This window comes from Plecotus auritus, assembly GCF_963455305.1.
Source record: "Plecotus auritus genome assembly, chromosome: 4".
NCBI lineage: Eukaryota > Metazoa > Chordata > Mammalia > Chiroptera > Vespertilionidae > Plecotus > Plecotus auritus.
Window position 1 is genome coordinate 25,698,218 of NC_137775.1, and position 27,634 is coordinate 25,725,851.

Genomic DNA, 27,634 nt, shown 5'->3' on the forward strand with positions numbered 1-27,634 from the left:
AGGATAATCCTTAAAAAAGATTCTACAGGCTAAATGTATGAATTCTTCCGATGGTCTAAATCAGTGATGTGCCCCTTGCTGACTTCATTTTCCCTTTCCTGCCTCCACACCCATCCTCCTTAGTTCTAGCACAGACTTCCTCCCACTTGTTTATGTCTTTCTCCCTCTGTGAGGAATAATAACCAATATTTACTGAGTTTTTACTATGTGCCAGGAGCTTTCTAAGCATTTTTCATGTGTTAAGCCATTTCATTGTCATAACAGCCCTGTGTGTTTGGTAGCCTTCTTTTTTTTTTTTTTTTTAAATATATTTTATTGATATTTCACAGAGAGGAAGGGAGAGGGATAGAGAGTTAGAAACATCGATGGGAGAGAAACATCGATCAGCTGCCTCCTGCACACCTCCCACTGAGGATGTGCCCGCAACCAAGGTACATGCCCTTGACCAGAATCGAACCTGGGACCCTTCAGTCCGCAGGCCGAAGCTCTATCCACTGAGCCAAACCGGTTTTGGCTGGTAGCCTTCTTAACTCCTTTTTACCAGTGAGGAAACTGAGGCACAGAGAGGTTAAATGCCAAGCCGGAGAAGACATACCTCATGCTCCTGGCTGAGGGTAGGAACCACATTTACTTTGCCTCCATATCCCTGGGCCAAATACATAGCGGCCCGGTCGTGTCTGTGAGGGCGGGAGGAAGGAGTAGGTGTTACTGGCCTTGCGGTGATGCGTTTGGCCTTGCCTGTTTCAGGTTTCATGACCTACATCGTGGAGCCCCTCTTCCAGGAATGGGCCCGTTTCACCGGAAACAGTGCCCTGTCTGAGAACATGCTAAGCCATCTTGCACACAACAAAGCCCAGTGGAAGAGCCTGCTGCCCAAGCAACACAGAAGCAGTGGTGGTGGCTGTGCCGGTGGCAGCCCAGAGCACACAGACCACGGGACTGAGAATGAGGAGCAGACTGTGACTGAAGGCGTCGCCCCCTAGTGCCAGCCAGGCCTGCCTCCTGCTCTGCACACACAGAATGAGAACCGCCTTGAGCAGAGACCTCCTGAGAGGGGCGTTCTAGGGGTTCTTGACCATCAACCCAGCCACTCGCTGGGTTTCATCCTGGGGCTCTTTGGAATGCCACCTTGCTCCCACTCACCTGCCTCCCCTCCTTCTTCCCAGTGTACAGAAGCCATTCGTCACCTCAGCATTAGCTGCCGAAATGAGCAACTCCATTCAGTAACGTGGGAGCCGAGTCCAGGGGCAGGCCTGCCCCTCACGGAGAAGACTGGGAGAAAGAAAGAGGTGCTACTGCCATGTCCCCACGGCCCTGGGTCACATTGTGACAGGCAGCAGTTCCTAAGTCCAGAGCATTGTAGCATTTGCCATCTGACTGCTGATCTGCATGACAAAAACACCAGCATATTTGGAACTCCAAGGATATTGGTCTTACGTGCAAGAGCACAGATGAGAGCATGAGAGAAAGGACCTTCTATTTTAATAATAATTATTATTATTATCAAATAATAATAAATCTTTTTAACTTTTATATTTTATGCACTAGACATTGGATCTAAAACTTTGGACTAAGATTCCTCAGTGTACCCAAACTTGAACAGGGGGTTCATTGTTTTGTTACTGACTTTATGCCACTTTGGGTCAGAGATTTGGCATCTTCTCAATTTAAGAATTCACGTTTCCTATCCGATCCGAGGGGAAGGTGCTGTACAGTTCATTCCTTTGCACCATTAGCCAATCTGTCTTTTATCAATAACTCAGTTTCAGTGACATGTTTATATTCACCACATGTACATTTTCTGTAAATACCAAGCGCTACTGATTCCCATGCCAAAATACATGAGTATTATGGGATTGCTACCTGTATAAACAATGGCACTGTGAACAGAATCCTGTTAGTTTTAATACAAGAGAATGCATTTGTAAATATGGTATAGAGTTTATTAATATACTATTGTTTGCAGATAAAGGCCTTAACTTTAAACACCTTTCATCTTCTGAAAGCTGCCCAACTTCAGTCCTCACAGATGTCCTTCTGACCTGCCTTTCCAGATCCACCTTTCTGCATCCCAACTAAGGTCACAAACCAAACCCAATAAAGTCTTTGAGGAAAGATTCTGGAAACTTCACGTGCATTCCGCTTGAGACCATAGCGTTTGATCTGTGGCACCAAGCATCATTTCCTCAGATTAACGAGACCCATCGGCGAGCCTGAAGTCACTTTTCAATGCAGCGATGTTGCACATTCTGTCCCCCAAGCCTGCTATGAGCTTGTGTTTATGTGACTCTTGTCATGGAACCTGGCAGGGTGTCAGCCTTGCAGGAGACATAGCAGGTCTCAGGAGCCTCTATGGCCCTGTCATCTAAGCGTCAGGGAATTCCCTGCTCCCCTCCCACCCTTCCATCTATGGCTGCAGCACCAAAGCACCTTTGGTTAATGGTTGGCATGCATTTCTTTGGTGTTCATCGTAACTGGATTTTTCTTTTTCTATAATTTCATGTGAACCGCTACCCACCTGTTTAGCTGAAGATGAGTGACATTATTTAAGTAAAGAACATATTTCCATTTTCTCACAGAATTTACCTTCCTGGCAGGTCATTATGCTTAATCATGCCTGTCCCTAGCAGAATCACCTGGGAATTTTGTGGCCATTTTTTTTCTGCAAACACGTGGCTGTAAATCAGTCTGTGAGAGTCTTCTCTAGTCAGCTAACCTTTGTACATTGAACCTTCTGTTTATGAGTCCCAGCATCACTAATGTTAGGTGAAAATCGGCACTGCCCCTTTCTCTTTACTTAAATGGTGTGGTGGTGGAAGGTGACTTCATGATCGTTTCTGCCGCTATCAAGCTGTTTCACAATAGAACGCCAGTTAACTCTCACTTCCTACGTGCAGCTTTTATTTCTCCTAACGTACAGATGAAATGTTGAAAACTTGACTGGACTGTAAGAAGTTCCTGCAGAGAGACTAAGGCTTGCGGAGTTAAGGTTTAGGGAAATTTTGGAACGTTGGTTATAGTTTTATTGAATATGGAGAGATTGTAAGATGGTAGTAAAGAAAGTGTGAAAACCTCATGAAATGGATGGATTTGATAAGTTGAAATAGTTGGTAGGGGTAAGAAGGGAAGTTGTGAAAACTAAACACTAACTTTATTTTTTTCTGTAATAACTATGAACTGACAGATGATTCTTTATTGCTGTAATACTCGGAAGCTCTCAGCTTGGTAGGGCCCAAAAGGGAAGATGTTGAATGTATTCCTGCTTCCAAACCTCACTTATTTTGGTTTGATGATGCAGAAAGGGCTTTTGAGTCATCTATTTTTAATGTACATGAGATCAAATCAAGGACAGCAGTTACTGGGGACAATACAGTAGAGATTAGAAAGAAAAGGCTATTTTAGCTCTACCTTGACTTTAGGAAATGGACTTTGTTTAAATTATATTTATATTGTAACTTAAATAAATAATATTGGGGGCATTTTTAGTAGTTCCAACTTTATAGGGCCAAAGTATTTATGCTACAATTAGGTCTTAAAGAAAAACTCACAGAGAAAACTACCAAATACCCAGGGGTTAAGCCTATGAAGCAGCTACTGGGACAATAAAAATCAGAAGTAAAATGAGACATGATGCATTTGTGGCCTCCGTTCAGTCAACTGGAGATTTCTTGAGTTCTTTATTTTTAGGCAAAACAAGAGAATGTGAGAACGTTTTTTCTTGCCTACCAGTAGCTCTCTCGCAATATTTCAGTGGAAGGAGTCCAGTTACTAGTCAAGACACAGCTGCGGATCATCCATGGACCATGTCTTCACATTCTTCTTCTGGCCCATGGGCCACCGACAGCTGACTTGAGTTTAATTCTTTGATTGCTTGCGAAGAAAGGGGTCAAAGGGCTATTTTTAGTAAGCAAGGTAAATGAAATCAAATTAAAGAGAGAAAGAGACTATATAACACTGCCAGGCCTGATAGGCAAATCCTGCTTTTCCTTGTAACAGCCTCTGTGAATAGTCGGAACCTTGTTCATGAAACCCTGACCCACCTGTAGCCCCTGCTAGGCTGAGTCAAGACCCCTTTCTAGTGCTTAAGGCTTCCCACAAGGGGACTTGGAGCGCATCCTGCAACACTGTCCTTATATAGCGCTTCCTACAAAATACAGACCTGTTTTGTAACCTTTTCTCATGTAGAATCAGATATGCTCATTGATTTGAAAATTGGTTATGAGCTTGTATCTCACTGTATTTCTTATGCTTTGTTCTTTTAAGCAAACCCTTAAAATTGTGTTGTTTTGTGTACACAAGTAAGTTTTTTGGGGGGGGACAAAAAACACCTTGTGAGTTTTTGCTCAAAATGTGGCCTAAATATCCATTGGCATGTCTAGATAAACAATCAAAATAAAGATAATTTCTTAAAAATATAACAACATGCTAATATCCTGATTCTCACCAAGTAACATGTTACCAGCTATCCAATTGGATTCAACAAAAAGGACCCCCTGCTCAGTAGAGGAAATGTTCCAGAAAAGAGCACAGCTGCAGATATGGGCCATGAGACTCCTGCCACAGGGGGCTGCAGAAATAGCCATGTCCTTAAAGGCATCACCAGCCAGTTCATCCCAAGGTAGGGAAACAGGGCCACCATTCAGCTCTACCTTCCCCTTGAATCCTGGTATTTTGTACTCCACATTTGTAAAACTCATATATGAGAGAGAATGAAATCCAATGTTTCATGCTGTGAAAATGTAACAGCCTCAATTTAAAAATTACATGTTTAAAATATGGTCTTGCATATCAGGATTGGAAGCCACTGAGTAAATAGAAGAGTTCAGGGGGGATAACTGAGTGTCCTAAATTTATTTAGAAATAGAGAACAAAACACAACGCTTGTTTCCCAGAAACACCCTTGTCTCCTTATAACCCATGTCCACTATATTAAGATTGGCATGCAGAATCTCATTGATTTCTTAATGCCTCCCATGTCTGAAGGCAACGCCCCTTATCCTTTATGCACATTCTATGTCACAAAATCAAAATAAGACCCCAGAGTAAAGATACCAAGTAAAGGTCAGACATGACTTAAATGTACCTGGAAACATAGTTGAAACATTGTCAAATAGGTTGCATCTATGTGAGCAGTTGGATTTCAATGCAACAGATATTGATTGAGGATCTACTACGTGCCAGAGACTGTGCCAGACACTTGTGATCCAAAAAGAGCCCGCCCCTCCAGGAGCATGCAGACTTATTGAGAGACTGGCATTGCCAGTAAACGCTTCCTACGGGATTCATAGACAGTCTGTGAGGGCTCAACCGCATCTAAAGCTTGCCCCTGCAGTAAAACATCATGGAGCACAGGTAAGCTTTGGAGACTAAAGTGGGTCCCCATCTTGGTTCTGTCATGAACTTACTCTGTGACTTTAAGAAAGTTATTGAACCTCTATAAAATAATCTCTAGATAATAATATCTTCATCATATTGTTGTGACAAAGAAAAGAGATTGGGTACAAAAAGCACCAAGCACTGCCTGGGACGTGGTAGGCTTTTTAGAGCTTCAAGAAGGTTGGCAAGTATCTATTCACACCTGGTTGAGAATGTGGAGAATACTAGTATATGGGGGAAATGTGGTCAAGAAATGCTGGTGACTTTACATTAGGAAATCAAACTCATGTTTACAGTTTTTCAACAGATTGGTTAATTTATTACTTATTTATTGCAAGATTGGGTAGAAGAATTAGCCCTTCATGTCATTGCTCAAAAGAAAGCTCTTCCTCAGCTACAGCCCACTTTTCTGTTTGGTCCTCTATATTCAAGAGTAGAAGATAGACAGTGCATCTTGCTTGCAGTTCTGTCAGAAATTTCTGGGAAGGAAAACAGTGGGCAAAAAAGAGAGAGAATCATTTCTCTCCCTCATATGTATGCCACCCAAGCCCTCATTCTGGCTGGGGATAACGACCCTGGTCCTCTGGGTCAGACCCTGAACCTTTTCTGGGCTTGCCCAGGCTCCGAGAGAGCAGGTGGATTGGTGCCTCTGGGATGCACATGACTCACACACACACACACATTTTCACACATGTTCTCAGCCACTGCTTCCTGTCTGTCCTAGGGCGGAACAGAGAGCAGGGGGCTTCTTACCATCCCATCGGAGAAGAGAGGAGACTCAGTCCTGCCTCCATGGGAATGTAATGGACAACCAACAAGGAGCTTTTCGCTATGAAACTGTCCATGATGGGCTTTTCTTTTTTTTCCACTTAAGCCAGAGAGATTATTGGAACAATTTTCAGATTTAGCTGATATGGTTTGAAATTGCCTGTCTTGAACATCTAAGCAATGACGTATTTTTTTATTCAATTGCCTGAAATGCTTTAAATTCTGGGGCTGATTTATTATTTCAGTAATTCTTCCCATTTAAGGAAGCAATATGGTAGAGGTTTAAAAGTGTGGCTTTGGAGTCAGACTGAGAAGAATTCAAATCACTGTTATCACTTGCTATTTAACCCTAAGTAGTTGATTTATTCTTCCTGAGCCTCCGTTTCCTCCTGTATAAAATGAGAGTGACACCTGCCTCCCAGAGTGAGGTCAACATCTGAGACATACATAACATATAGTTTCTAGCAGAAAGAGTGTACTCCACAAATGTAGATGTCTATATGTTTTAAAGAAAAAAAATCTACGAAGTGGGAGTTGGGATACATCTTTTGCTTTCTCTAGGCTGTGCAATTTTTGTGCAAAAGGAAACACAAGACCAATTAATAGACACTGAATATGATTATACCTACAGGTGACCAACTTAACTATAAAATAATCCTTATAATATGGACAAAATGTTATAAAAATGTATTATAGTGTTACAGAAAACCGAAGAAGAACAAAGCAATACTTAGAGAGACGGAGTTACATTTATTACGCGCGGGTCCAGAGGATAATGTCTCTCAAATTCTGGGCCCCAACATGCAGGAATTTTCCCTATTTATATGTTTTTACCTTCTTTGTCTCCCAAATATGGGGTGTTTCCGGCCCCTTTTGCAAGTTCTTAAAGAGCCCGTATGTGCTGGGGCCTCAAGACCTCAACCAGAGGCCTGGCCTGGCACCAGCACTGATAACCTTGCCTGGGGAAGGTTTAATGGCCTCTCTGAAGTGGGAGTAGTCTTAGCAAGCAAGAATTTACAGAAGCCAAATAGCAGGGCTAAAATTTCAAACACAGTATTTATATAAGATGGATGCTTCATTAGAAGATGGCAGTGTTCCTATGGAACTAAATACCTAAGACCAGAGAAAATAAGGAGCTATCTTTTTTTTTTTTTTCATATGTTTTAATTGATTTTAGAGAGGAAGGGAGAGGGAAAGAGAGAGAGAAACATCGACATCAACAGGCCGCCTCCTGCACATCCCCTACTAGACTGTAACAGCCCATCATGGACTGTTTCATAGCAAACAGTTCCTTGTTTACTGGTCTGTTACATTCTCATGGAGGCAGGACTGAGACTCCTCTCTTCTCTGATGGAATGTTAAGAAGTGCCCTGCTCTTCTAAGTGATGGGGATCGAGCCCACAACCCAGGCATGTGCCCTGACTGGGAATTGAACATAACCTCCTGGTTCGTGGGTTGGTGCTCAACCACTGAGCACATGGGCTGGGCAGGAACTGTCTTTTTTTGTGTTAAAGTAAATACTCCTCAGCCAGCCAGAGTGAACCAACCTGTTTAATCTACTCCTTCCCTAGAGCCCATGACAATACAACCCCGGCTAGAGAGAAGGTTTACCTAATAAATAAAACGTGTTGGTGGTGAATTCAACTCACATCCTACAATCCTCTGATGTTTCCAGTGGCCCTTCCTCTCGTAACTTCAGATCCTTTCTGGATACTGACAGCAGAGGCAGAGAAATGCAGGGTAGTCTCTGTAAATAGATGACCCTACCATCTAGTTCACTCTTCTAAGCTAACATTTGCAATATTGCTTTAAAATGTGCCAAAGATACTCTTTAAGTATTCCCTGAAGAAAAAATGGCTTCAAACCCAAAGAGTTTGAGAAACAATGGGTTAAAGACACAGGTTCTGTCCTGCTGCTTCTCAGAGCCTCCAGCCTCTCTCTGTGTGCTAATGGAGAGGAGGTGAGTAATCTCATTTGTTTGGATCTAATTGTGACTTCACATCACAAAGGCCTCCTTGACCACACCCCAGAACGATTTCCCCATTTATTATTTATCACATTATCTCCCCATTTATTATTTGCCTTAATATTGCTAGTAACTACTAGTAATTTATTATTTTTTATTATATTATTGTTTAAGGTATTACAAATAGTAGAACATATGTCTCCTTTTTTTCCCCCATTGACCTTCCCCTGGCCTCCCCTTCCCCCTGGCACTTGCCCTCATCCTCCTCCCCACAGTGTCTTGAGTCCATTGGTTATGCTTATATGCATGCATACAAGTCCTTTGGTTGATCTCTTATACCCCCAACCCTCCCCTGCTTTCCTGCTGTAGTTTGACAGTCTATTCGATGCTTCTTTGCTTCTATTTTTGTTCAACAGTTTATAATGTTCTTTATATTCCACAAATGAGTGAGATCATGTGATATTTATCTTTCACTGACTGGCTTATTTCACTTAGCATAATGCTCTCCAGTTCCATCCATGCTGTTGCAAATGGTAAGAATTCCTTTTTTATAGCAGCGTAGTATTCCATTGTGTAGATGTACCACAGTTTTCTAATCTACTCATTTGCTTATGGGCATTTAATTTATCATTATAGGTATATATTGTGTGTTCTACCCAATGTGAGATGTAATATAACAATTGTGGTTAATTCACCTGAGTTTGTGGCTTGATTTTACCACTTACCAGGTGTCTGACCTTGGGCAAGTTTCCAAACATTTTGTGCCTCAGTGTCTTCATTGGTAAAATGATGATAAAAATATCACCTATTTCATAAAGTAGCTAAAGATTAAAAGAGTTTGTGCTTGTAAAGCACTTTGAATGGTGCCTGACACATAGAATTCACTCAGTAAGTGTTGGCAAAAGCCATCTCCTCCTCCTTCACCTGTGCACAGCTCTCATAGACCTGATCTGTAAGCTCCTTGGTAACAGGAATAACCGCCTTTGCAAATATAGTCTCCATGGGGTAGCGCAGAAGGTGAGGAGGAAACTGGTCTTGCAGAACTTGTTATGTAAATGCAGAGGCCATGGAACTGTGAACAATGCACTGCCCTGGGGGGGAGGGTTGTTATGCTGGTGCCAGGACGGACCATCGGACCATCAGACCATCCCATCGGTTGTGGCCTGGCACCTGGGGGCCTTCCTGCAGGGCCACGAAAGGGGGCGGAACCATATTTGCAAGACAAAGACCCCAGAAGGCTATAAAAAGTGAAGCCCTCTGCGTGTTTCTTCACTCTGATTTGGAAATTATTCCCAGAGTCCACTAGTGTTAATAAACGGAGTCCCTCCCTTCTCTAGGAAGCGTGCTTGGTATTTCTTTGGTCTTCTGTAACAAAGATACTAAATAAATACTTAAGTGAAAAAATATATTTTTTATTGATAAATTGAAAATCACATCAGAATAATATGTTAATATTTAAATACAAGCAAATAAGTTCTGACTGTAACAATAAATGTCCCAAGAATTTGAATGCAGAAGTTTTCTCTCTGATGGTCTTACTTGTTTCTAGGAACATGGTTTAGAAAGATAATAGGTTTTCTCCTGTCAGTTTATAAGCCTACTCTTCTAAGTGATGAGAACTAAGATAATGCTCCCGAAAGACTTGATGTCCAAAGACTGCTAGTTTTTCTCCCTTCCAACTGGAAAGGAAGCCGACAGAAGGACCACAAAGTGCTTTCTGTGACAGAGCAAATAAAAACCCCATTTTAATACACAATCCAAGAAAAGACAGCGACAAATTCCAATCCTGGTCTTTAAAAGAAACAGTCCTAGCAGGTGAGTCTCCTTGTTTACTACCACCTGAGATTACCTATGAGGACTCCTGCTTTCTTCCCAGGAGGCAATCACATGTGTATTTGTAAAGGTGTTGGCAAAGGAAGCCAAATGGACCAAAATGCAGGGTCAGTGGGGGTTTCTTTATTTCTTCCTACTCCCCACTGTTGTATTTTTGTTTGCACCTTTCCAACTGGCGAGTCAGACTTTACATGTCAATGGGCTTTCATGCCCATTTGAAGAAAAATAACTTATAAATGAAAACAAAATTTTGATAGTGTCACATACTAGCAAAAGTGAGAAGTATATTTTCTAATTACAGACACATTTTTAAGTGTTAACCTGTCTGACTTGTTCAGTCAATCAGTGCACAGACAGTGAAGTCTGGGGCATCCGTGCCCACCTCTGAGCCAGATGAGGTGAGAAGGATTCCAAGGGGCAGGCAGACCACCGAGCAACAGCCTTGTGCCAGGGCAGGGCCTCACTCTGAGAGTGTCATGGAAAGTGCTGTGGGATTGAGGGGGAAGAGAAGGAAACCTGGATTGAATATCTCAAACGTCTACTGCATGTTAATAAAGTTTTATTTGGGCTAGCAAACAAACTAGGGAGCAAGCAATTACTGGGCATGATTCTTTCTTCGTCGTCATATTCAGAACTAAGTGTTTTAGGGACACAAATTTTTTTTTATGCACCATTGGTAAAGACTCTGACCGGATGTCAAGTATGTCATCAAACTGTCCATATAAATCAAATTACTTGTAATAAGTTTTCTCTGAGGCTTCATTTCATTTCAGAAGTAGTAATAATATAGCCTATTTTGCAAAGCTGTAGTGAGGATAAGAGCTAATAATGTATGTGGAGTGCTTTGCTGTGTTTTGCATATTATTGACACTTAGTAAATACTTGTTTTAATCCAACAAAAGTAATGATGATGCTGCCTATGTTCTATTTTCTTGCCAGAGATTATTCCATTTTTTTTCTAACTCAAATGAGACTGTCAATGGAGATAGGAGGCAAGGAGGAGAGATGGGGGTGGGGGTAGAGTAATGAGTTTCATTAACATGCAGGGAAAATAAGCACTTAAGGGAGAATAACCATGATGAAACAACCTCACTACTCCCCTGTGTATTAGTTTCCTAGGGCTGCTGTAACCAGTTACCACACACTGGGTGGCTTACAGCACAAATGCATTCTCTCCCAGTTCTGGAGGTCAGAAGTCAGAAACCCAGGTGTCAGCAGAGCCATGCTCCCTCTGAAGGCTCCAGGGGAGAACCCTGTCTTTCTTTCTGTTTTCCTTTATTTTTATTGCTGACACCATTCTAGATGTTCCCCTTCCCCCCACTTTGCAGGAAGTCTTTTCTTGCCACTCTGGCTTCTCGTGGCTGCCAGTAATCTTTGGTGCTCCTTGGGTGTGGTAGCATAGCTCCAGTCTCTACCTGTGTCGTCACATCCTTTCCCCTGTGTCTATGTCCCTGTTCTCTCTTCTTATAAAGAAACCAGTCATGGGATAAGGATTCAACCTAATCCAGTTTGATCTCATTTTAACTAATTACATCTACAAAGGCCTTATTTCCAAAAGATGTCACATGCGGAAGTTCTGGGTGGGCATGAATGCTTGGAAGGGAGGCATATCAGCCCAGTACACCTGACACCCCTCACTTACCGACCCCATGCTTTACCTTCCATCATCCCTACCACACACGCTACAGTCACATCTTCCAGATCTCCCCTGCATGAGGCTATTGGAACAGATTGCTTCATGTTTGAGATATGGTTGATTTTGCATATTTGGAGGAAACGCCTGGAGAAATCGCACAGGAAGGAGGATTTAAAGCACATCTTTCTTCTATATTCTTTCTTTACTAATTCACATCTGCCTGGGGGGGCAGAGTGGGGGAGAAAGTCTTCAAAAATCCCCCTGGCACCAGCCATATGGAGATGATGTGATCTCATTCCACATTTCAACATTTTCATTATCTCATCATCATTATTATTCCAGATGGTTCCATCCACTCATTCATTATTTTAGAAGGAAAGCATCTGATGTGAGGACGGGTCCAGGAGGTTTGGCCATGGGAGCTTCAGAAGTGTGGAGGACAAAGTTATTGCAGATAAGGAGCAAAAAGGCCCTGGCGAGATGAATTATCTACTTCATTGTTGAAGTCACATCATGCAAGATGATGTCAGGACGTGGGGTGAGAAACCTGGATATCCAGTAACTGATATAGAAAATATGGAATGTCAAATGATGATAGCGACAGGAGGCAGTGGCGTTCATGGCAAGAACCCCAATAAGAATAGTTATAGGGGTTTAGATCCCTCAGTGAGGGTGGAGGACTAATGGTGAAGTGACAGCAAGACCTCAGGTGATACTAACCCCATCCTTAACACTGACATGAAGGACAGTGGTAACAAATGGCCTTCACTTGAGAGGCTTCCAGAAAGCTGTGTCCTAAAGGGACAGTGTTTGATTGAAGCATGAAAGATAAACAAATGCCTGGTGCAGAGAGGAGAGAAATAAGAATGTGTTTATCCTGGACTGGAAGCTTCAGAGAACGTAATTAAAAGGTCAGAAAGGAGGACTGTGCCCAGAGAAGGTTGGATCAGAATAACATGAGAGAAGATAAATGAATGAAGCTTTATTCTTAAGTGTTGAACCAGGTCGGGGATGGTGAGTGATTAAGCTGGCAATTAGATTACCCAGAGAATTAGGCCCAACATTCCCTCTATGGCTGGGAGGAGACTTGAGGATTTACAGAACCTTCCTAGATCTACTTCTAAGCCATAGGGGAAATGGGGGAAATTCTGAGCTCTTGGGAGATGTGACCTATAGTCTAGTTGATTGTGGTGGTCCCAGGGATACTCTGGTCATGTGCAACTTATAGGCAGGTACCCAGAGTGGTTCGAACCTGGAAAGCCTGCGCTGGAAGGTGGTGGTGGGAACAGGCTCTTTCAGAGAGCAGTAATGACCAGGAGAGCTTGGTATACCACCAGCTCTGCTTTTCCTTTTGGGACTCTGAGCCCAGCAGTAGCTCTGTTATAGATTCTGTGTGCAGTCTGGAGGCAGTGATAGGCCTGTAGCTAACACTTTTCAAATCTCCTTTGTATTGTGTCCTCAGAGGTCAACTGAGAGCCCAGGAAGCATGCTGGGCAGGGAGGGCCATCAGACCACCAGTTTTCTGGATGAAACAGAGAGGCAGAATAAATTTGAAAAGTGGAAAGGAGTCTACCCCTGACCATCCAAAGGGGCCACTCTCTAATGATGGAGAACTTCATGTAGCAGCAAAGACCAAAAGGTAAATGATTTTTATAAATACTTTCAATTACATATTGGAAATGAATGTAATCACTTAGTAAGGTATAAATCAAGCAACATCCAGATTGTAATCTAAATTCAGAGTCCTGTACCCGATTACACTCAGTTCAAGGAGAAAGAGTCTCCACTTGAGCCCTCTACATTAGATCAGAGTTGGCTCTCAAAAAGCCAGAGGACACGAAGAAAAATAGATCACTTAGAATGGCATCCCCACTGTACAGCTATTTCTTATTAACACTTAATATGAGAAAGAGATCTTAGAATTTGCTAGAAAATATCTGTTTTCCCCTGAATGTGACCTTGCTGTCCAGAAGCCTCCAAAAATTCCTCCTGGAATTTTTATTTAGAATTCCAGAGAGTTCAGTCAAGATTTTCAAATGCAACTATATCTTCTCTAACATTATACTCAGGGGCCTTTCTCCTTCTAGAATCACAGAATAATCCAATATTCTCTTGAAATAAAAGGGTTATATGGTAATTCTACAACCAAATGACAAACCCTAATTTTAACCAGAGCATAAATTGTAAAGTAAGACCCAAGTCAGCATTTATTATATAGACACACAATGTATTGAAGTTATACTAGTCCATTGGGTTAGTGCAATAAAACTTTGGGCCTTAACCAGTTTGGCTCAGTGGATAGAGCATCGGCCTGCAGACTGAAGGGTCCCAGGTTCGATTCTGGTCAAGGGCATATACCATGGTTGTGGGCACATCCCCAGTAGGGAGTGTGCAGGAGGCAGCTGATCGATGTTTCTCTCTCATCGATGTTTCTCTCTATATATCCCTCTCCCTTCCTCTCTGTAAAAAATCAATAAAATATATTATTTTTAAAAAAGAAAACTTTGGAAGGAAAATAGAGCTCAGCTTGGTTTAGATGGTTACAAAACTTCTCAAGGAGTTTTAACCAAAAGACTTCAACATTTGAGATGTTACTTGCTCCCCACCAACCCACCCCCAACTTTAATACAGTTAACCAGCAGCTGTCTACCAAGCCAGTGATTTCCAGTGGGAATCCATGGAAAGGCCGCATAGAGGAGTGGTTACAGGCAGATTGCCTGAACTGGAATTCTGGCTCAGCCACTTACTAGCTGTTTATCCCTTGGCTGGTTTCTTAATCTCTTTATGCCTCTGTTACAGCAATGAAGTAATAATAGTACCTCTCATGGGGTTGTTATGAGGATCAAGTGAATTGGAACAATTCCGGTCACATACTAACAGGTTGATAAGTTCTTAAATTTTTAAATGGTCCTAGGAACAGAAAACATGCTCTCCAGACCTTGCTTGAGCTCAAGGAAATAGGGTCACCATATACACATTCTCAGTGTGTATTTCAGTATGGGCCCTTGGGCATTCAGAAATGTTTTGCTTCCATGGCAGATGTTGCAAGACAACTGTCATATCTTTGGAGTCAATGCTCCCAACACATGGTCTTCTCTGGGACTGTCTGATTCATCTCTTCCAGCCCAGAATATATGACAGTCTAGCAGGTCTTCCAAAAATGATTGTTCAACTAAAAGGAACCTCAGAGAAAATAGTTATAGAAGCCTAAAGTTAAAGCTATCAAAAGGGGACAGACTGCAAAGAATGGGACTATCAAGAGTGACAAACCAAGGTATGGTCAGAGTGGCCTGGAAACCAAGGCCTGGGAGTAGAAGTGTTACTCCAGCACCTCTTTCCAGTATCTTCTACTCGATCATGCTCTCTCCATCCTAACTTGTCCACACTGGTGAAGCATGCCAATCACCAAGCTGCTTAGAACAGAGCCATAAACGTTACTAGGAATAAAGAAGGCAAACTTCCCATACCTTGGTGAGATATGAGCAAAAGCACAGCAGTTGGAAGAGTTCCAAACAAGACACAGACAGCAGCTGTCATATTAGAGTTGGGGGTGAGTTGGTGGGGAAGGGAGTAATATCTCAAATGTTGAATTCTTTTGGTTAAAAGTCCTGGAGAAGTTTTGCAACTATCTAAACCAAGCTGAGCTCTATTTTCCTTGGACTAACCCAATGGACTAGTATAACTTCTATACATTGTGTTTTTATGTAATGACTAGAGGCCCGGTGCACCAAATTTATGCACTTGGGAGCGGGGGTCCCTCAGCCCAGCCTGCACCCTCTCACAGTCCAGGAGCCCTTAGGGGATGTCCAACTGATGGGTTAGGCCCACTCCCTGAGGGATATCCTTAGTGCTGGCTTCTGGCAGAGCAGTGCTCCCCCTGTGGGAGCACACTGACCACCAGGGGCCAGCTCCTGCATTGAGTGTCTGCCCCTGGTGGTCAGTGCGTGTCATAGCAACTGATCATCCGCTGTTTAGTCGATTTGCATATTAGCCTTTTATTACATAGGTTTGCCATCCTGGGTCTCAATTTGCAAATTATGTTCTGCTTGAACTTGGGGCTTGTCGTTTGGTAGTAGAATTGCCATATAACCCTTTTCATTCCTGAGCAGTTGCTGTCTTAATGACAACTCTGCTTCCAGGGGCTCCCTTACTCTGTCTGCAGATCCAATCAAGTTCCCTCCACTCTGCTCCAGTCCTCACCTCATTCTCTTCTCTGATGTGTCCTCCATTTCCTAAGATATTTAAATGCCAGTTTTTTCATCTAAAGAACTCTGGCATCTCAACACTGCAATAATTTATGTTCCAGTCATGTGAGAAGCATGCAGAGGAAGACTAATCACCAGAGGCTTGCACATTACAGAAGGAAAATGAGAAAACATCACTTCCTGAGCTAGATTCAATGGGATTCAAGGCCCAAATCATCTACAGTCTTAGGTCAAATAATTTTAAAATGTTCACTTAGGGAATCATAATATCTAACCAAAACATAAACAGAAATAATTTGGGCATAGAAACAGCAGAAAACTTGCCCTTCCCTCACACAGGAAACTGAGATGTTTTCTCTTTTTGAGTACATTTTAGAATAGTTGGCACAGCTTAATTAAGTCGGGGGGGGGGGGGGGACCTAGAATCTCATTATATAAAAACCTCCCCCAAAAGGTCCTGTATTGCTGTCTGCACTTCTCATGAACTCCTGACTGTAATCTGACTTTCATCCTAAAAGGTCCCTGAAACTTCTCATCTTCGCATATTCAGATGACATTTCTATGCTTATCTGCAACTTTTGTCATTTTGGGCCAGTTTCTTTCTTTGAATATTCTTTTTTTTTTTAAATAAATCTTTATTCACATTATTACAATTGTTTCTCCTTTTTCCCCCCATAGCTCCCCTCCACCCGGTTCCCACCCACCTTCTGCCCTTACCTCCCCCGCACTGTCCTCATCCATGGGTGTATGACTTTTGTCTAGTCTCTTCCTGAACCCCTCATACCCCTTTCCCCTTGAGAATTATCAGTCCACTCCCTTTCTATGCCCCTGATTCTATTATATTCACCAGATTATTCTGTTCCTCAGGTTTTTAATTCACTTGATTTTTAGGTTCACTTGTTGATAGATATGTATTTGTTGTTCATAATTTTTCTCTTTACTTTTTTCTTCTTCCTCTTCTTTAAGAATACCTTTCAGCATTTTATATAATACTGGTTTGGTGCTGATGAACTCCTTTAGCTTTTTCTTTTCTTTTTTTTTTAATATATTTTATTGATATTTTACAGAGAGGAAGGAAGAGGGATAGAGAGTTAGAAACATCGATGAGAGAGAAACATTGATTAGCTGCCTCTTGCACACCCCCTACTGGGGATGTGCCCGCAACCAAGGTACATGCCCTTGACCAGAATCGAACCTGGGACCTTTCAGTTCACAGGCCGACGCTCTATCCACTGAGCCAAACCGGTTTTGGCCTTTAGCTTTTTCTTATCTGTGAAGCTCTTTGTCTGCCCTTCAATTCTGAATGATAGCTTTGCTGGGTAGAGTAATCTTGGTTGTAGGTTCTTGCTATTCATCACTTTGAAAATTTCTTGCCACTCCTGTCTGGCCTGCATAGTTTCTGTTGAGAAATCAGCTGACAATCATATGGGTACTCCCTTGTAGGTAACTGTTTTTCTCTTGCTGCTTTTAATATTCTCTCTTTGTCTTTTGCTCTTGGCATTTTAGTTATGATGTGTCTTGGTGTGGTCCTCTTTGGATTCCTTTTGTTTGAAGTTCTGTGCGCTTCCTGGACTTGTAAGTCTATTTCTTTCACCAGGTGGGGGAAGTTTTCTGTCATTATTTCTTCAAATAGGTTTTCAGTATCTTGCTCTCTCTCTTCTTCTGGCACCCCCATAATTCTGATGTTGGTACGCTTGAAGTTGTCCCAGAGTCTTCTTACACTATCTTCAACTTTTTGGATTTTTTTTTGCTTTTTGCTTTTTCGGTTGAGTGTTTTTTGCTTCTTTGTATTTCAATTCTTTGACTTGATTCTTGTGTTCCTTTAGTCTGTTGTTGGGTCTCTGTATAATATTTTTTATTTCAGTCAGTGTATGTTTAATTTCTAGTTGGTCCTTTTTCATATCTTCGAGGGTCTCGTTATACTTATCGGCCTTTTCTAGGATATTCTTGAAGAGCCTTATAACCGTGGTTTTTAATTCTATATCCAGTCATTTGTTTTCCTCCATTTCTTTCGTTTGTGATCTGTTTCTTTGACGCCGCATTTTCACTGCTTCCCTGAGTTGGTAAGGTAGATTTGTGTGCTAGGTTTCCTTTATGGCTCAGTGGGTCGGCCTCCCCAGTTAACCTGAGGTGGACACTCTTGGTGCACCCCTTTGTGGACTGTGTGTACAGCCTTGTTGTAGTTAAGTCTTGATTGTTGTTGGTATCACTGGGAGGAATTGACCTCCAGGCCAGTTGGCTGTAAGGATCAGCTGTATTTACGCTGGGAGAAGTTTGGTGTTGGAGGCAGCCTTATAGGATTAGACTTGCCAAATTGCAATAGCCTCTGTGCTCAGCTTGGATGGGGTGGAGTCTCAGGGCGGAGCAGACAGTCTTGGCTTCCAGTCAGCCTTGCCCTTGCGCGCATGCGCGCCTGCAGACCTCTGCCTTCCCCGGCTTCTGACTCCCTTCCACTAGGGAAAGCCTGTGGCAACCTCCGCAGCCTTTGTGCACACTGGCACGAGCGCGCCTCCAGAACCCTGCCTGCCGGGGCTCTCTGGGTCTCCCCCGGGCCTCTGAGTCTCCGGGTGCCTTTTTCTCTACCTGACAGTCCAGACTCCCCCTGTATGAGCCTGGGTCCACAGGGTTTTGCACGGGACTGGGGTTCAGTGCAGTCAGAACTGGGGTTCAGTGCGGTCGGGGGCTTCCTTCCCCCTTCCGCCAGAGAAAGTCAGCCAGGCTCTCAGCCGCCCTTCCCTCTGCGCGCACAAAGACCCTTTGCCGTACCTCCAATTCTCTGTGAGCTTTTCTCTTTCCTTCTAGTTGTAGAATTTTCACTTAGCCAGGTTTCCCGTGGTTCTGGATGGTGTCCGTTCTGTCTTTTAGTTGTAGTTTTGAAATTGTTGTGCGAGGCAGCAGTTTAGGTGCTTAACTATGCTGCCATCTTGGTTTTTTTCTCTTTGAATATTCTTATTCACATCACAGTCTCCTGGTTTTTCTCCCTAGACCTTTTAGCCATTCTTTTGCAGGCGGCCACCCAGTTTGTCTGGGACTATCCCAGTTTTAGCATCCTGAGAACCCCCTCACTTCCAAGCAAGCTGGGATAGATGGTCACCCAAGCCTTAAGTCTCCTTTGGAGTCTTTGTGTCTCCTACTCATTACTAAATGTCAGTGCCCCAAGGGCTCCATCCTTGGCCCTTTGACCCTTTCACCATTAAAGTCTCTTTGTTGACCTCATTCAACTATGGATATATTTGTATGATGGTTATCAAATCCATGTCTTCTTAAAACCCAAACTGCCGAAATAACTTAATGCAGTGGTTGGCAAACCGTGGCTCGCGAGCCACATGCGGCTTGCGAGCCATGGTTTGCCGCTCTGTTGACTAATGAGTTTGCCGACACTGGACTAGACTAAATGTTACCGTGTAGTTGGAAGCTGTGAGGATTAGGCAATTGTGGCATATTGTGTGCAAAGAGGTAAAGAGTAGTATATGATAGTGGTCGGCAAACTCATTAGTCAACAGAGCGGCAAACCGCGGCTCACGAGCCTTTGCTGACCACTGACTTAATGTATCAAAGCAGAACACACTTTCTCCACAAAATTTACTTCTTATTTTCTATCTTAGTAAATAACCAACAATGTCTATCCACCCACTCCAGGGATGGGGACCGTGCAGCCCACAGGCCATAAGGCCCATGAAATCATTTGGTCTGGCCCTGCCAAGGTGTTAGGGGTGAGTTAATTAAATGTTTGACCAAGTATATTAGGCTGATTTTTAAGCTGATAATTTTGTATGGCCCAAGAATGATGTTATACATATCCAAATGGCTTCCCACCCCTGACCTTGCCAGTCAAACTAAAATAAATCTGGAAATCTTCCATAATTCCTCCTTCTCTCTCACCCCTGTTGATTCTACCTTCTAGATATTCACACCTCCCTCATCTCCATTTCTCACATACAGCTTTTGTTCAGACTTCATAATGCCCCATCTGAACTATTACAACTCACTCTGCCGACCTACCGGTAGTAGTCTTTCTAAAATGTTAACCTCATTAACCTTTGTGCATCATTTAATGGTCCCCCCTGTCACTTTTCAGAGTAAAATTCAACACCTTCATTTAGAACACTAAGATCCTCATAATCTGAACCCTGCCAATCTCTGTGATCTTCTCTCATTCACTATCCCCCCCTCCCTCTTGCCACTTGGGTTTAGAGACCCCTAAGGTCTCTAAAGCCCACATGCTATTTCCCACCTAGGAGCCTTCCCCCCCGAAGGTTCCTTCATCAGGAATTCCCATCCCCAATTCACCCTTTCTGGACCTTTCCAACTCAGATGATGATACCTTCTCTATGCCTTGGCTGCACTCCATTGGACCCTCTGTTATAGCACATATTACTCAGTGGTCTCATCATTGGTTATGTGTGTATCTTCTGCATGGGCTTTGACAACTGGAGAATATAATCCATGGGTTATTTGTTGTTGGAAACCCAACACTTAAACAACAGCGCTCACTGAAAGTTTCTTAAATAGAAAAGTGAATAAATGGGCAAATGATTTAATACCTGAAAACCAGATAGGATGGCTGTAAATGGTTTCATGAGCTTTATTTCTTAAAGTTGATCTTTCTACGTTTTCCCACATTTTAGAAGCTAGAGAACTTGACAGAGTAGTGAGAATGAAAGCAAGATTCCCATGATAAAAGGTATGTGAGGTTCCTTCATTTAAAATATCTCTGAATTTATAAATGTGTTATGAGAAGAATTTTTACAAACAATTGTTCAATAAATAAGTGAAGCAATAAAGCAATCATTGTAAGACCGTATGTGAGCCGTGTTTTCTGACGAAGTTGGCAAACACAAAGAAATGTTCTGTGGACAAAGAAGACTAAGACATAATCCTTGCTTTCCGGGAGCTTAAGACATGCAAGGTGGCCTCAATAGGGACCCCACAGAAGAGAGACTTCTTGCCTTGGTCTGGGACAGAAAAGACTTTAAAGAGGATGAGGACCTTGGAATTGACTTTGAGGGAGAATCTAAATGAGACTGACAGTGAGAAAGAATTAGAAACATACACCACAGTGTGGAAAATGGCCTTACCATAAGTAAGGGCCAAATTTGCCATCAGCCAGATAAAGCTGAACATAAAAATGAGCAGGACTGTAGAGTGAGCCAGCAAGCCACATGGCCCACCAGTGCAGCACCTCGAATGTCTGAGGATGGTCAGATGACAAATACCTCTTTGGAGTGGTCAGGTAATGAGGAAAACGGTGTGGATTTAGTAACTGGTTGCCAAATCTGCTGAAAGGTAACGAAAACAGAGAAATCCAGGTATTTTTCCTTTCATGGTAATCCAAGAACTGACAGGGAAATTGGAATGCTGGTTTTCAAGAAGTCCTCATTTACCAGGAAGTCTCAGACATAGGAAATGACATGGCCTGTTACGAATCTGAGTCCAGAACAGAGACCAGCATGCCAGAGGATGGGATGGCAGGGCAGGGGGAATCCAAGTAAAGGAAATCCAAATTCTCTGTGAGGGAGGTCTATGTTAAGGAACACTTTCTTGTAAAAGAGATTATGCATTAACATATAATCAAGAAAATTAGACCCAGTTGGTAATGAGAGTGTAGGTACTGCACCAGGATGGGTATTGAGCTGAGCCCTCTGGATAGAACAAATGACGGCTTCACTGCCTTGGCTGAGGGGCTAGCAGTCGGCTAATCACCGGGGCAGGACTGGCTCACAGGGCATCTGGCAAATCAGGAAGACCTGAGAGGCACGAAGGCAAAGCCACAGAGACAGGGATGAGACTAGAAAGCTCAGGCAGGTGCCCTAAGTTCCGTCATGCACAAAGCTTATTCCAAAATATGAATAAGTTCATATTTCTTTGTAAGTTTGCTCTCACATCCATTATTTCTTTGGAGTCTCAAAATGACCCTGTCACGTAGATGGGGTAAGAATTATTGTCCCTATTTTATGACCAAGGACACTGGGACTCGACATTAATAAATTACTTGCCCAAGGTCCCACCGAGAGTGAAATGTGGAGCTGCTCTGGACTTCTGACTTCGAGTTCAGTGCTCTTGCTCCTATCACAGGGGCCTCTCTGACTTAAGCCTCACCCTAGAAAGAGAGAAGACAAGGACTGGTGAAGGGATGGGAGGCCTTGCAAGGCTGGAACTCGGCGCCCCGAGTGAGAAGCTGGGGGTCAGGAAGGCACTGTGACCAAAGAGCCTTGGAACCTGGGTCACCAGGTGTCCCTTGGCCTGACAGGGAATGGCAAGGCGACCACCTCGTCCTGATTGGCCCAGATCTGTCCTCATATTACAATGTATAGTCCCTGGTCCTGGGAACCTGCTCGTTCTCGGGCAGACCCAGATGTTGGTAGCCCTGGTGAGAGCAGAAACTCAGGCATCAGAAGAAGGCCTGGGGTTCAGACTGGGCTCGGTCACGCAACAGCCCATGTGACCTTGGTGCCTCATTTAACTTTCTGAGTTTCGGTTTGGAGATGAAGTTGGTCATCAGCACCCGCCTTTTCTGTTCAAGGGGCCTTTGAAATTGCCCTTTTTCTTTTTCTTTCTTCCTTTTTTTTTTTTGACAAAAAGGGCCACTTATTATTATGGTTCCACCTAATAACTCATAGTGCAATTAGTAGGATAAAGGACATGTGGGAATTAGTAGGATAGAGGACATGTGGGAATTAGTAGGATAGAGGACATGTGGGAATTAGTAGGATAAAGGACATGTGGGAATTAGTAGGATAAAGGAGATATGAGAATACTGGGCAAACAGTTGAGAGCTTATAAGTATAAATTATTACTATTATTACTATTATTATTATGAAATGGCCCTTTACTGTCAATAGCAAAGTAGACACAGGCTTGGAGTGACAAAAGTGCTCACTCAGTGAGGAACCCCTTGTTCTGTAATGTGTTTTTTTAAACTTCCAAGAAAATTACTACCATATAAAATGTTCTCATGTAAAACTTTTTCCTGCCCAAGATTCATGGTCATTCCGATGTTTACCAAATAATCGGAGAGCAAACCAACAAAACCAAAGGGTTTTGACATCTAGTTTGCTCTTAAAACAACACATTTCTAAAATTGCAATTTAGATATGTATCACAGTGAACATAAATAAATGCCATCACCAAGACTCGTGAAACCAGAAGCAAACCACAGAAATGATTCCACTTAGCTCCCTGGGAATATGAAGAAGTGAGGCCCCCGCTTGCTGGAGCCATGTTAACGCTGAGCTACCCAGAAATATCCGTGTAATTCATTGAGTTGGAAAGGTACTGTTTCAGTCTCAGACACACCTCAGAGATGTGCAGAAACAAAGGAGATCAAGCTCCATTCCTTAAAATAAAAAGGGAAAGGAAGGTGTAAGAAACGAAGTTCTTCGGAAAGGGCCCCGTCTGTCTCCTGGGCCAGACATGAGCTCAGACAGGGAGTGATTTAGAGCCACTGAACAGGCCCCTCTGGCTAAAGGCAGCCCTGTGAACCTTCTCTGACTTCACAGAGCACTCGCAGAATAGCTGTAATAGTGCACAGCTCCTAGAAAATCTGTCTGCTTCAGACTCCCGCACTGGCTTTGCAAAAATGACATAAACAAAAATTAGCAACCGAAGCCCAGGGCTCTGAGAGGGTAGCGTTGCCAGCCACACATAATGTGAACGCAAGGAGGCCAGCCACCATCTCCACGTGGAAAGAGGGCCGACCTTGCTCCCGTGGCCTGTCCCTGCTGTTTGCATTGCGTTTCTAGGACTCAGACTACGTGTTAATTTGCAAATAAAGCTTTTGTTTCCTTTGTAATGCTGAAAGTTGTTATCCCCTTGAGGAAAAGTAATTTTTTCTCAGGCCCTGACAGAGCAACACTTTTATACACAGGCAGCATTCAACCAACTTTGGGAGTTATTGCTGCTGCCAAAACCATTTCAGAACATGGAAAACGAGGTCTAGAGCCAGGCCAATTAGTCAGTTAGTGGGGACACCTGCTCCTCCCTTCCCACCGCGTGCTTGCCGGTGGCAGTACACTGGACCCTAGCGATGGACAGTGTAGGGGACAAGGCAGACAACTGCCATCGACCGGGCCTGACTGCATGCGCGCGCACACACATCTGGAACTACTGCACTGCTGGGATCTTACTAAGAGGCAGAGAAAAACTCTAACTCGGAGAGAAGAAACATCAGAAGCCCAAGGAAGTCTCAACTGTTGGCAGCTAATCAATGCAACTTTTGGGGGAAACAGTGGGAGAACTCATCATAAATGCCAGTCCTAACTGAACTCCAGTGGCCTGAGATGCTCCCTGAACCAAAAGGCCCAACCCAGGCCGGAGAGCCCACCCAGAAGTCCAGTGATATGGTGATGAGGAAGAGGATGGTGATAACAGCTCACATCTATCAAGCACTTATGCAGGCATGGTTTTAAAAGTTTTGTATGAATTAACACACAACAGCTCTAGGAAGTGAGACCTATGATTTATTTCAGTGTCTGTGTGAGAAAACTGAGGACAACGAGTTAAATCATTGTCCAGGCCAGCTGGCTCCAGACCCTGACCAGTTAGTTGGACAGCCCTCCCCATGCTCTCTGAGGAGACCCCTCTGCCTGAATACCACCAAAGCAGGCGACTCCACAGCACCAGCCAGCCCTGGTCATTAAATTCATCGGTGTGCATGTGTCCCATTGCACACGACCTTATCCGCAATTGCACTTCAGGAATTTACTACACAAATGCACATGCAGATAATTATTGGTGCATGCTACAGGAACAGCCCAGATTTCCATCAAGAGATAACTAGTCATATACGTCCATCCGGTATAGCCACCCAAGGCTATAAAGCTGGCTCCTATGCTGTCCCCCCTTTAGTCCTGCAGACACGTGGCTTAGCAAGTGGATGGCACGTTGGTGGGAAGTAAACCAGACCCGTTCATCTAAAGTGGAAGCAGCCGCAGGCAAGGCAGGTGCACAAACCAGGCACTGCATGCACAGCCCTGTAGCCTCCCAATGAGTTGCCACGCAGCAGTGAAAAGAGAGGCATACACAGACCCACGGAGAGCATGCCTGATGGCCATAGTTGATCTGAAGGGGGCATGGGGAGCGTGTCTTGTACTTGTAAGTCTTTGGATCATGTTTGCATTTTTACATGTACGTATGAACCAAGGATACCTTACAAAATAACAAAATTTAAAATTAAAAACTTTTAAAATAAATAAACCAATGAAAATAGAGTATTTATTATTGATCAATCACAAACAATTAAGAAAAGCAATCTAAATGTCCAGAACTTGAGGTGATGCACAAGTACATAAGAGGATACAACTTCAGTGAAATATTGTACAATTATTAAAAGTTGAGGATGTGGAAGTCATGTAGAAAAGAGGAAAATGTTTAGATGATGTTAATGAAAGAGCAAAATACCATTCTGTAGGTGCAGTGTGATTGTGATCACAACATGAAGAGAAATGTCTTCTCTTACCCTTTCTCCTAAAGGGGGGATGGGAACCTTCCTTTGTTGGGAAGATGGTTCAACAAGCCCTTTGGCGCAGAAGCTGAGGCCTTCGAGCTTTTCCTCCAGATCCCTAGGGAGAGTGTCAGTAATTTCTCCTTTGCACCCCAATGACACTGTAAATTGAATGAATTCTTTCTACAAAGACCACATGGAAAGACAGAAGACAGCCAACCCTAGATTGTCCGACAAAGTACAGAAAAGGAAACAAGGGCTGAAATAAATTATGATAAACTGCTGAGCAGTCCTGTTCGTAAGGGATTCCCCCAATTTTTTTTCTAATTTAGGTAATGTGATTTTATTACCTCTAAAATTTTAGAAATCAACGTGTAGGTGTCTTTAAGAGCAATGAGATGCAGCTGTAAACAGCAGGTGGAAGTCTTACAGAAAGATTAATGGAAGGCTTAGTAACGAAACCTCCATCTTTCTCAGATCTTCAGGGTTTTAGGTTTTTTCTGCCCTAGTATTCAGAAGGGAGTCTGAGCTGAGGGGGTAAAGGGAGGGTTAGGGAGCAGGAGGAGGAAGGAGCACCTTAGAGTCAGAAACAATTGGTATTTTCTCTACGTTTTTAAAAACACCTTACCCTGAGAATGCATCTCAGATAACCGATGCTGATAGAGAAAATAAGGTTCATTGCAGGGAAAATTGTCAGACAGACAAGTGGGTCCTAGAGCAAATGAAGCCTGAAACATGACTGGAGGTAAAAACGACAAAACTGAAGCTGTCCTACTTCAGGCTCATCATGAGAAGGCAGGGCTCTTTGGGAACGGTAATAATGCTGGGAAAATAGAAGGCAGCAAGAAAAGAGGAAGAGCAAACATGAGATGCATTGACTTCATAAAAGAAGCCACAGGCATGAGGCTACGGGAGCTGAATAGGGCTGCAGAGGATAGAACATGGGGGACTCATTCAGAGGGTCACCAGGAGTCAGAGCCAACTCAACAGCATATCACACATACACACACATACACACAGCATTAGGGCCTAATCCCTTACCAGGATGCTGTTCTGACTTTGCCCACATGAGGGTGCTATTGAGACTAATCCCTTGCTAGGGTGCTGTTCTCTAAATGCCCAGAAGAGGGTGCTACTGAGCCTAATCCTTTATTAGGGTGTTGTTCTCAGAGTGCCCACAAGAGGGCGATGTTGAGCCCAATCCCTTGCTAGGGTTCTGTTGTCAGAATGTCCAAAAGACGGCTGATTTATTAAAAATGGCCACAGTGTAACTGGATGGTACACAGACATACTAGTATCCGTGACCAAGCTGGAAGTACAACTAAAACACGAGAAGACATCCTGACTGACCCACGGAAGACTCGCTGGAGCTCACACCGATAACCAAGGACAGCATGTGCAGACTGCAGAGCCTGGAAGGAAGGACGGAATTGCCAAAGGGCTGGCCCGGCCCCACAGACAGCAGCTGAAGTTCCAGAGAGAGCTCTCAGCTGTGGAGGGTGCCCACCGAGAACTCCGGGTCATCATCCCCCAGCTGGGCCCCCAGCAGAGAGCACCAGAACCGAGAAAGGTGCCCACATACCAGCTGCCTGTGAAAAGCAGCCGGCCTGCTGTCTGTCAGGAGAGACCTGGAAGTGCAGGCACCCTCTTAAAGGGCCAACACACAAACTTTCGTGTGCAGGCACTCACCTTGTGCTGCCGCAGAGGGAGGGCAGAATGGACTGGAGCGGTGTGAGCAGAAGCCAGGGTTGAGGCCTCTGGGGTTAGAGCTCAGAATTCAGACACCACGGTTTCTTGTACTGAGAGAGAGAGAGAGAGAGAGAGAGAGAGAGAGAGAGAGAGAGAACAACAGGATGTCCCAATTATATCTGTTCCATAGAGTATATAACTACACAGTCTTGAGGCTGGTTTCCCCAAAGAGCACATTGTAGGAAACATTATTTTGCTAAAGTCTACTTATTACTCCTTGAGCATTTCACCTAGTATACGCTGTGTTATTAGTTTTATAAATTTGAGTGCAAGCTTTATTTTGTGAGAATTCCAGCATTAGCCTCCTTCAACCTGATTTCAGACCTAGAGTTTTAGGAAAGCATATGAAAATGGGCTCCTGTGCAATCTACTATAATTGTTCATCTTTTTCCTCTGTCCAGAGTGACAGGGAGAAGTTGTGATGAATAGAAAGAGCATAGACTGGGCATTAGGAAACTGGAGAGCTAGTCACTGATGTGAACTAATTTATTGCTTAATATTAGCTAATATATTTAACATCTTTGAGCCTCAATTTCCTTCTCTATAACATGATGACTAAAAGGGGAAAAAAATGACTAAATATTTAGAGGCTGAAATGCATATTTTTTTTAATATATTTTAATGATATTTTACAGAGAGGAAGGGAGAGGGATAGAGAG

At 43.3% G+C, this 27,634-nt stretch overlaps 1 protein-coding gene across 3 annotated transcripts in view; it reads left to right on the plus strand.

The window, feature by feature from the left end:
• Positions 1-4,402, plus strand: part of PDE7B (phosphodiesterase 7B) — a gene marked incomplete at its 5' end in the record, with an annotated part of 281,891 nt that extends 277,489 nt beyond the window's left edge. For all 3 annotated transcript variants that reach the window (XM_080664507.1, XM_080664506.1, XM_080664508.1), the window contains one exon: positions 748-4,402. In XM_080664507.1, the coding sequence (XP_080520633.1) occupies positions 748-983 (236 nt within the window). In that variant the 3' untranslated portion in view covers positions 984-4,402. The remainder of the gene's footprint in view (positions 1-747) is intronic.
• Between the last annotated feature and the right edge of the window lie 23,232 nt (positions 4,403-27,634).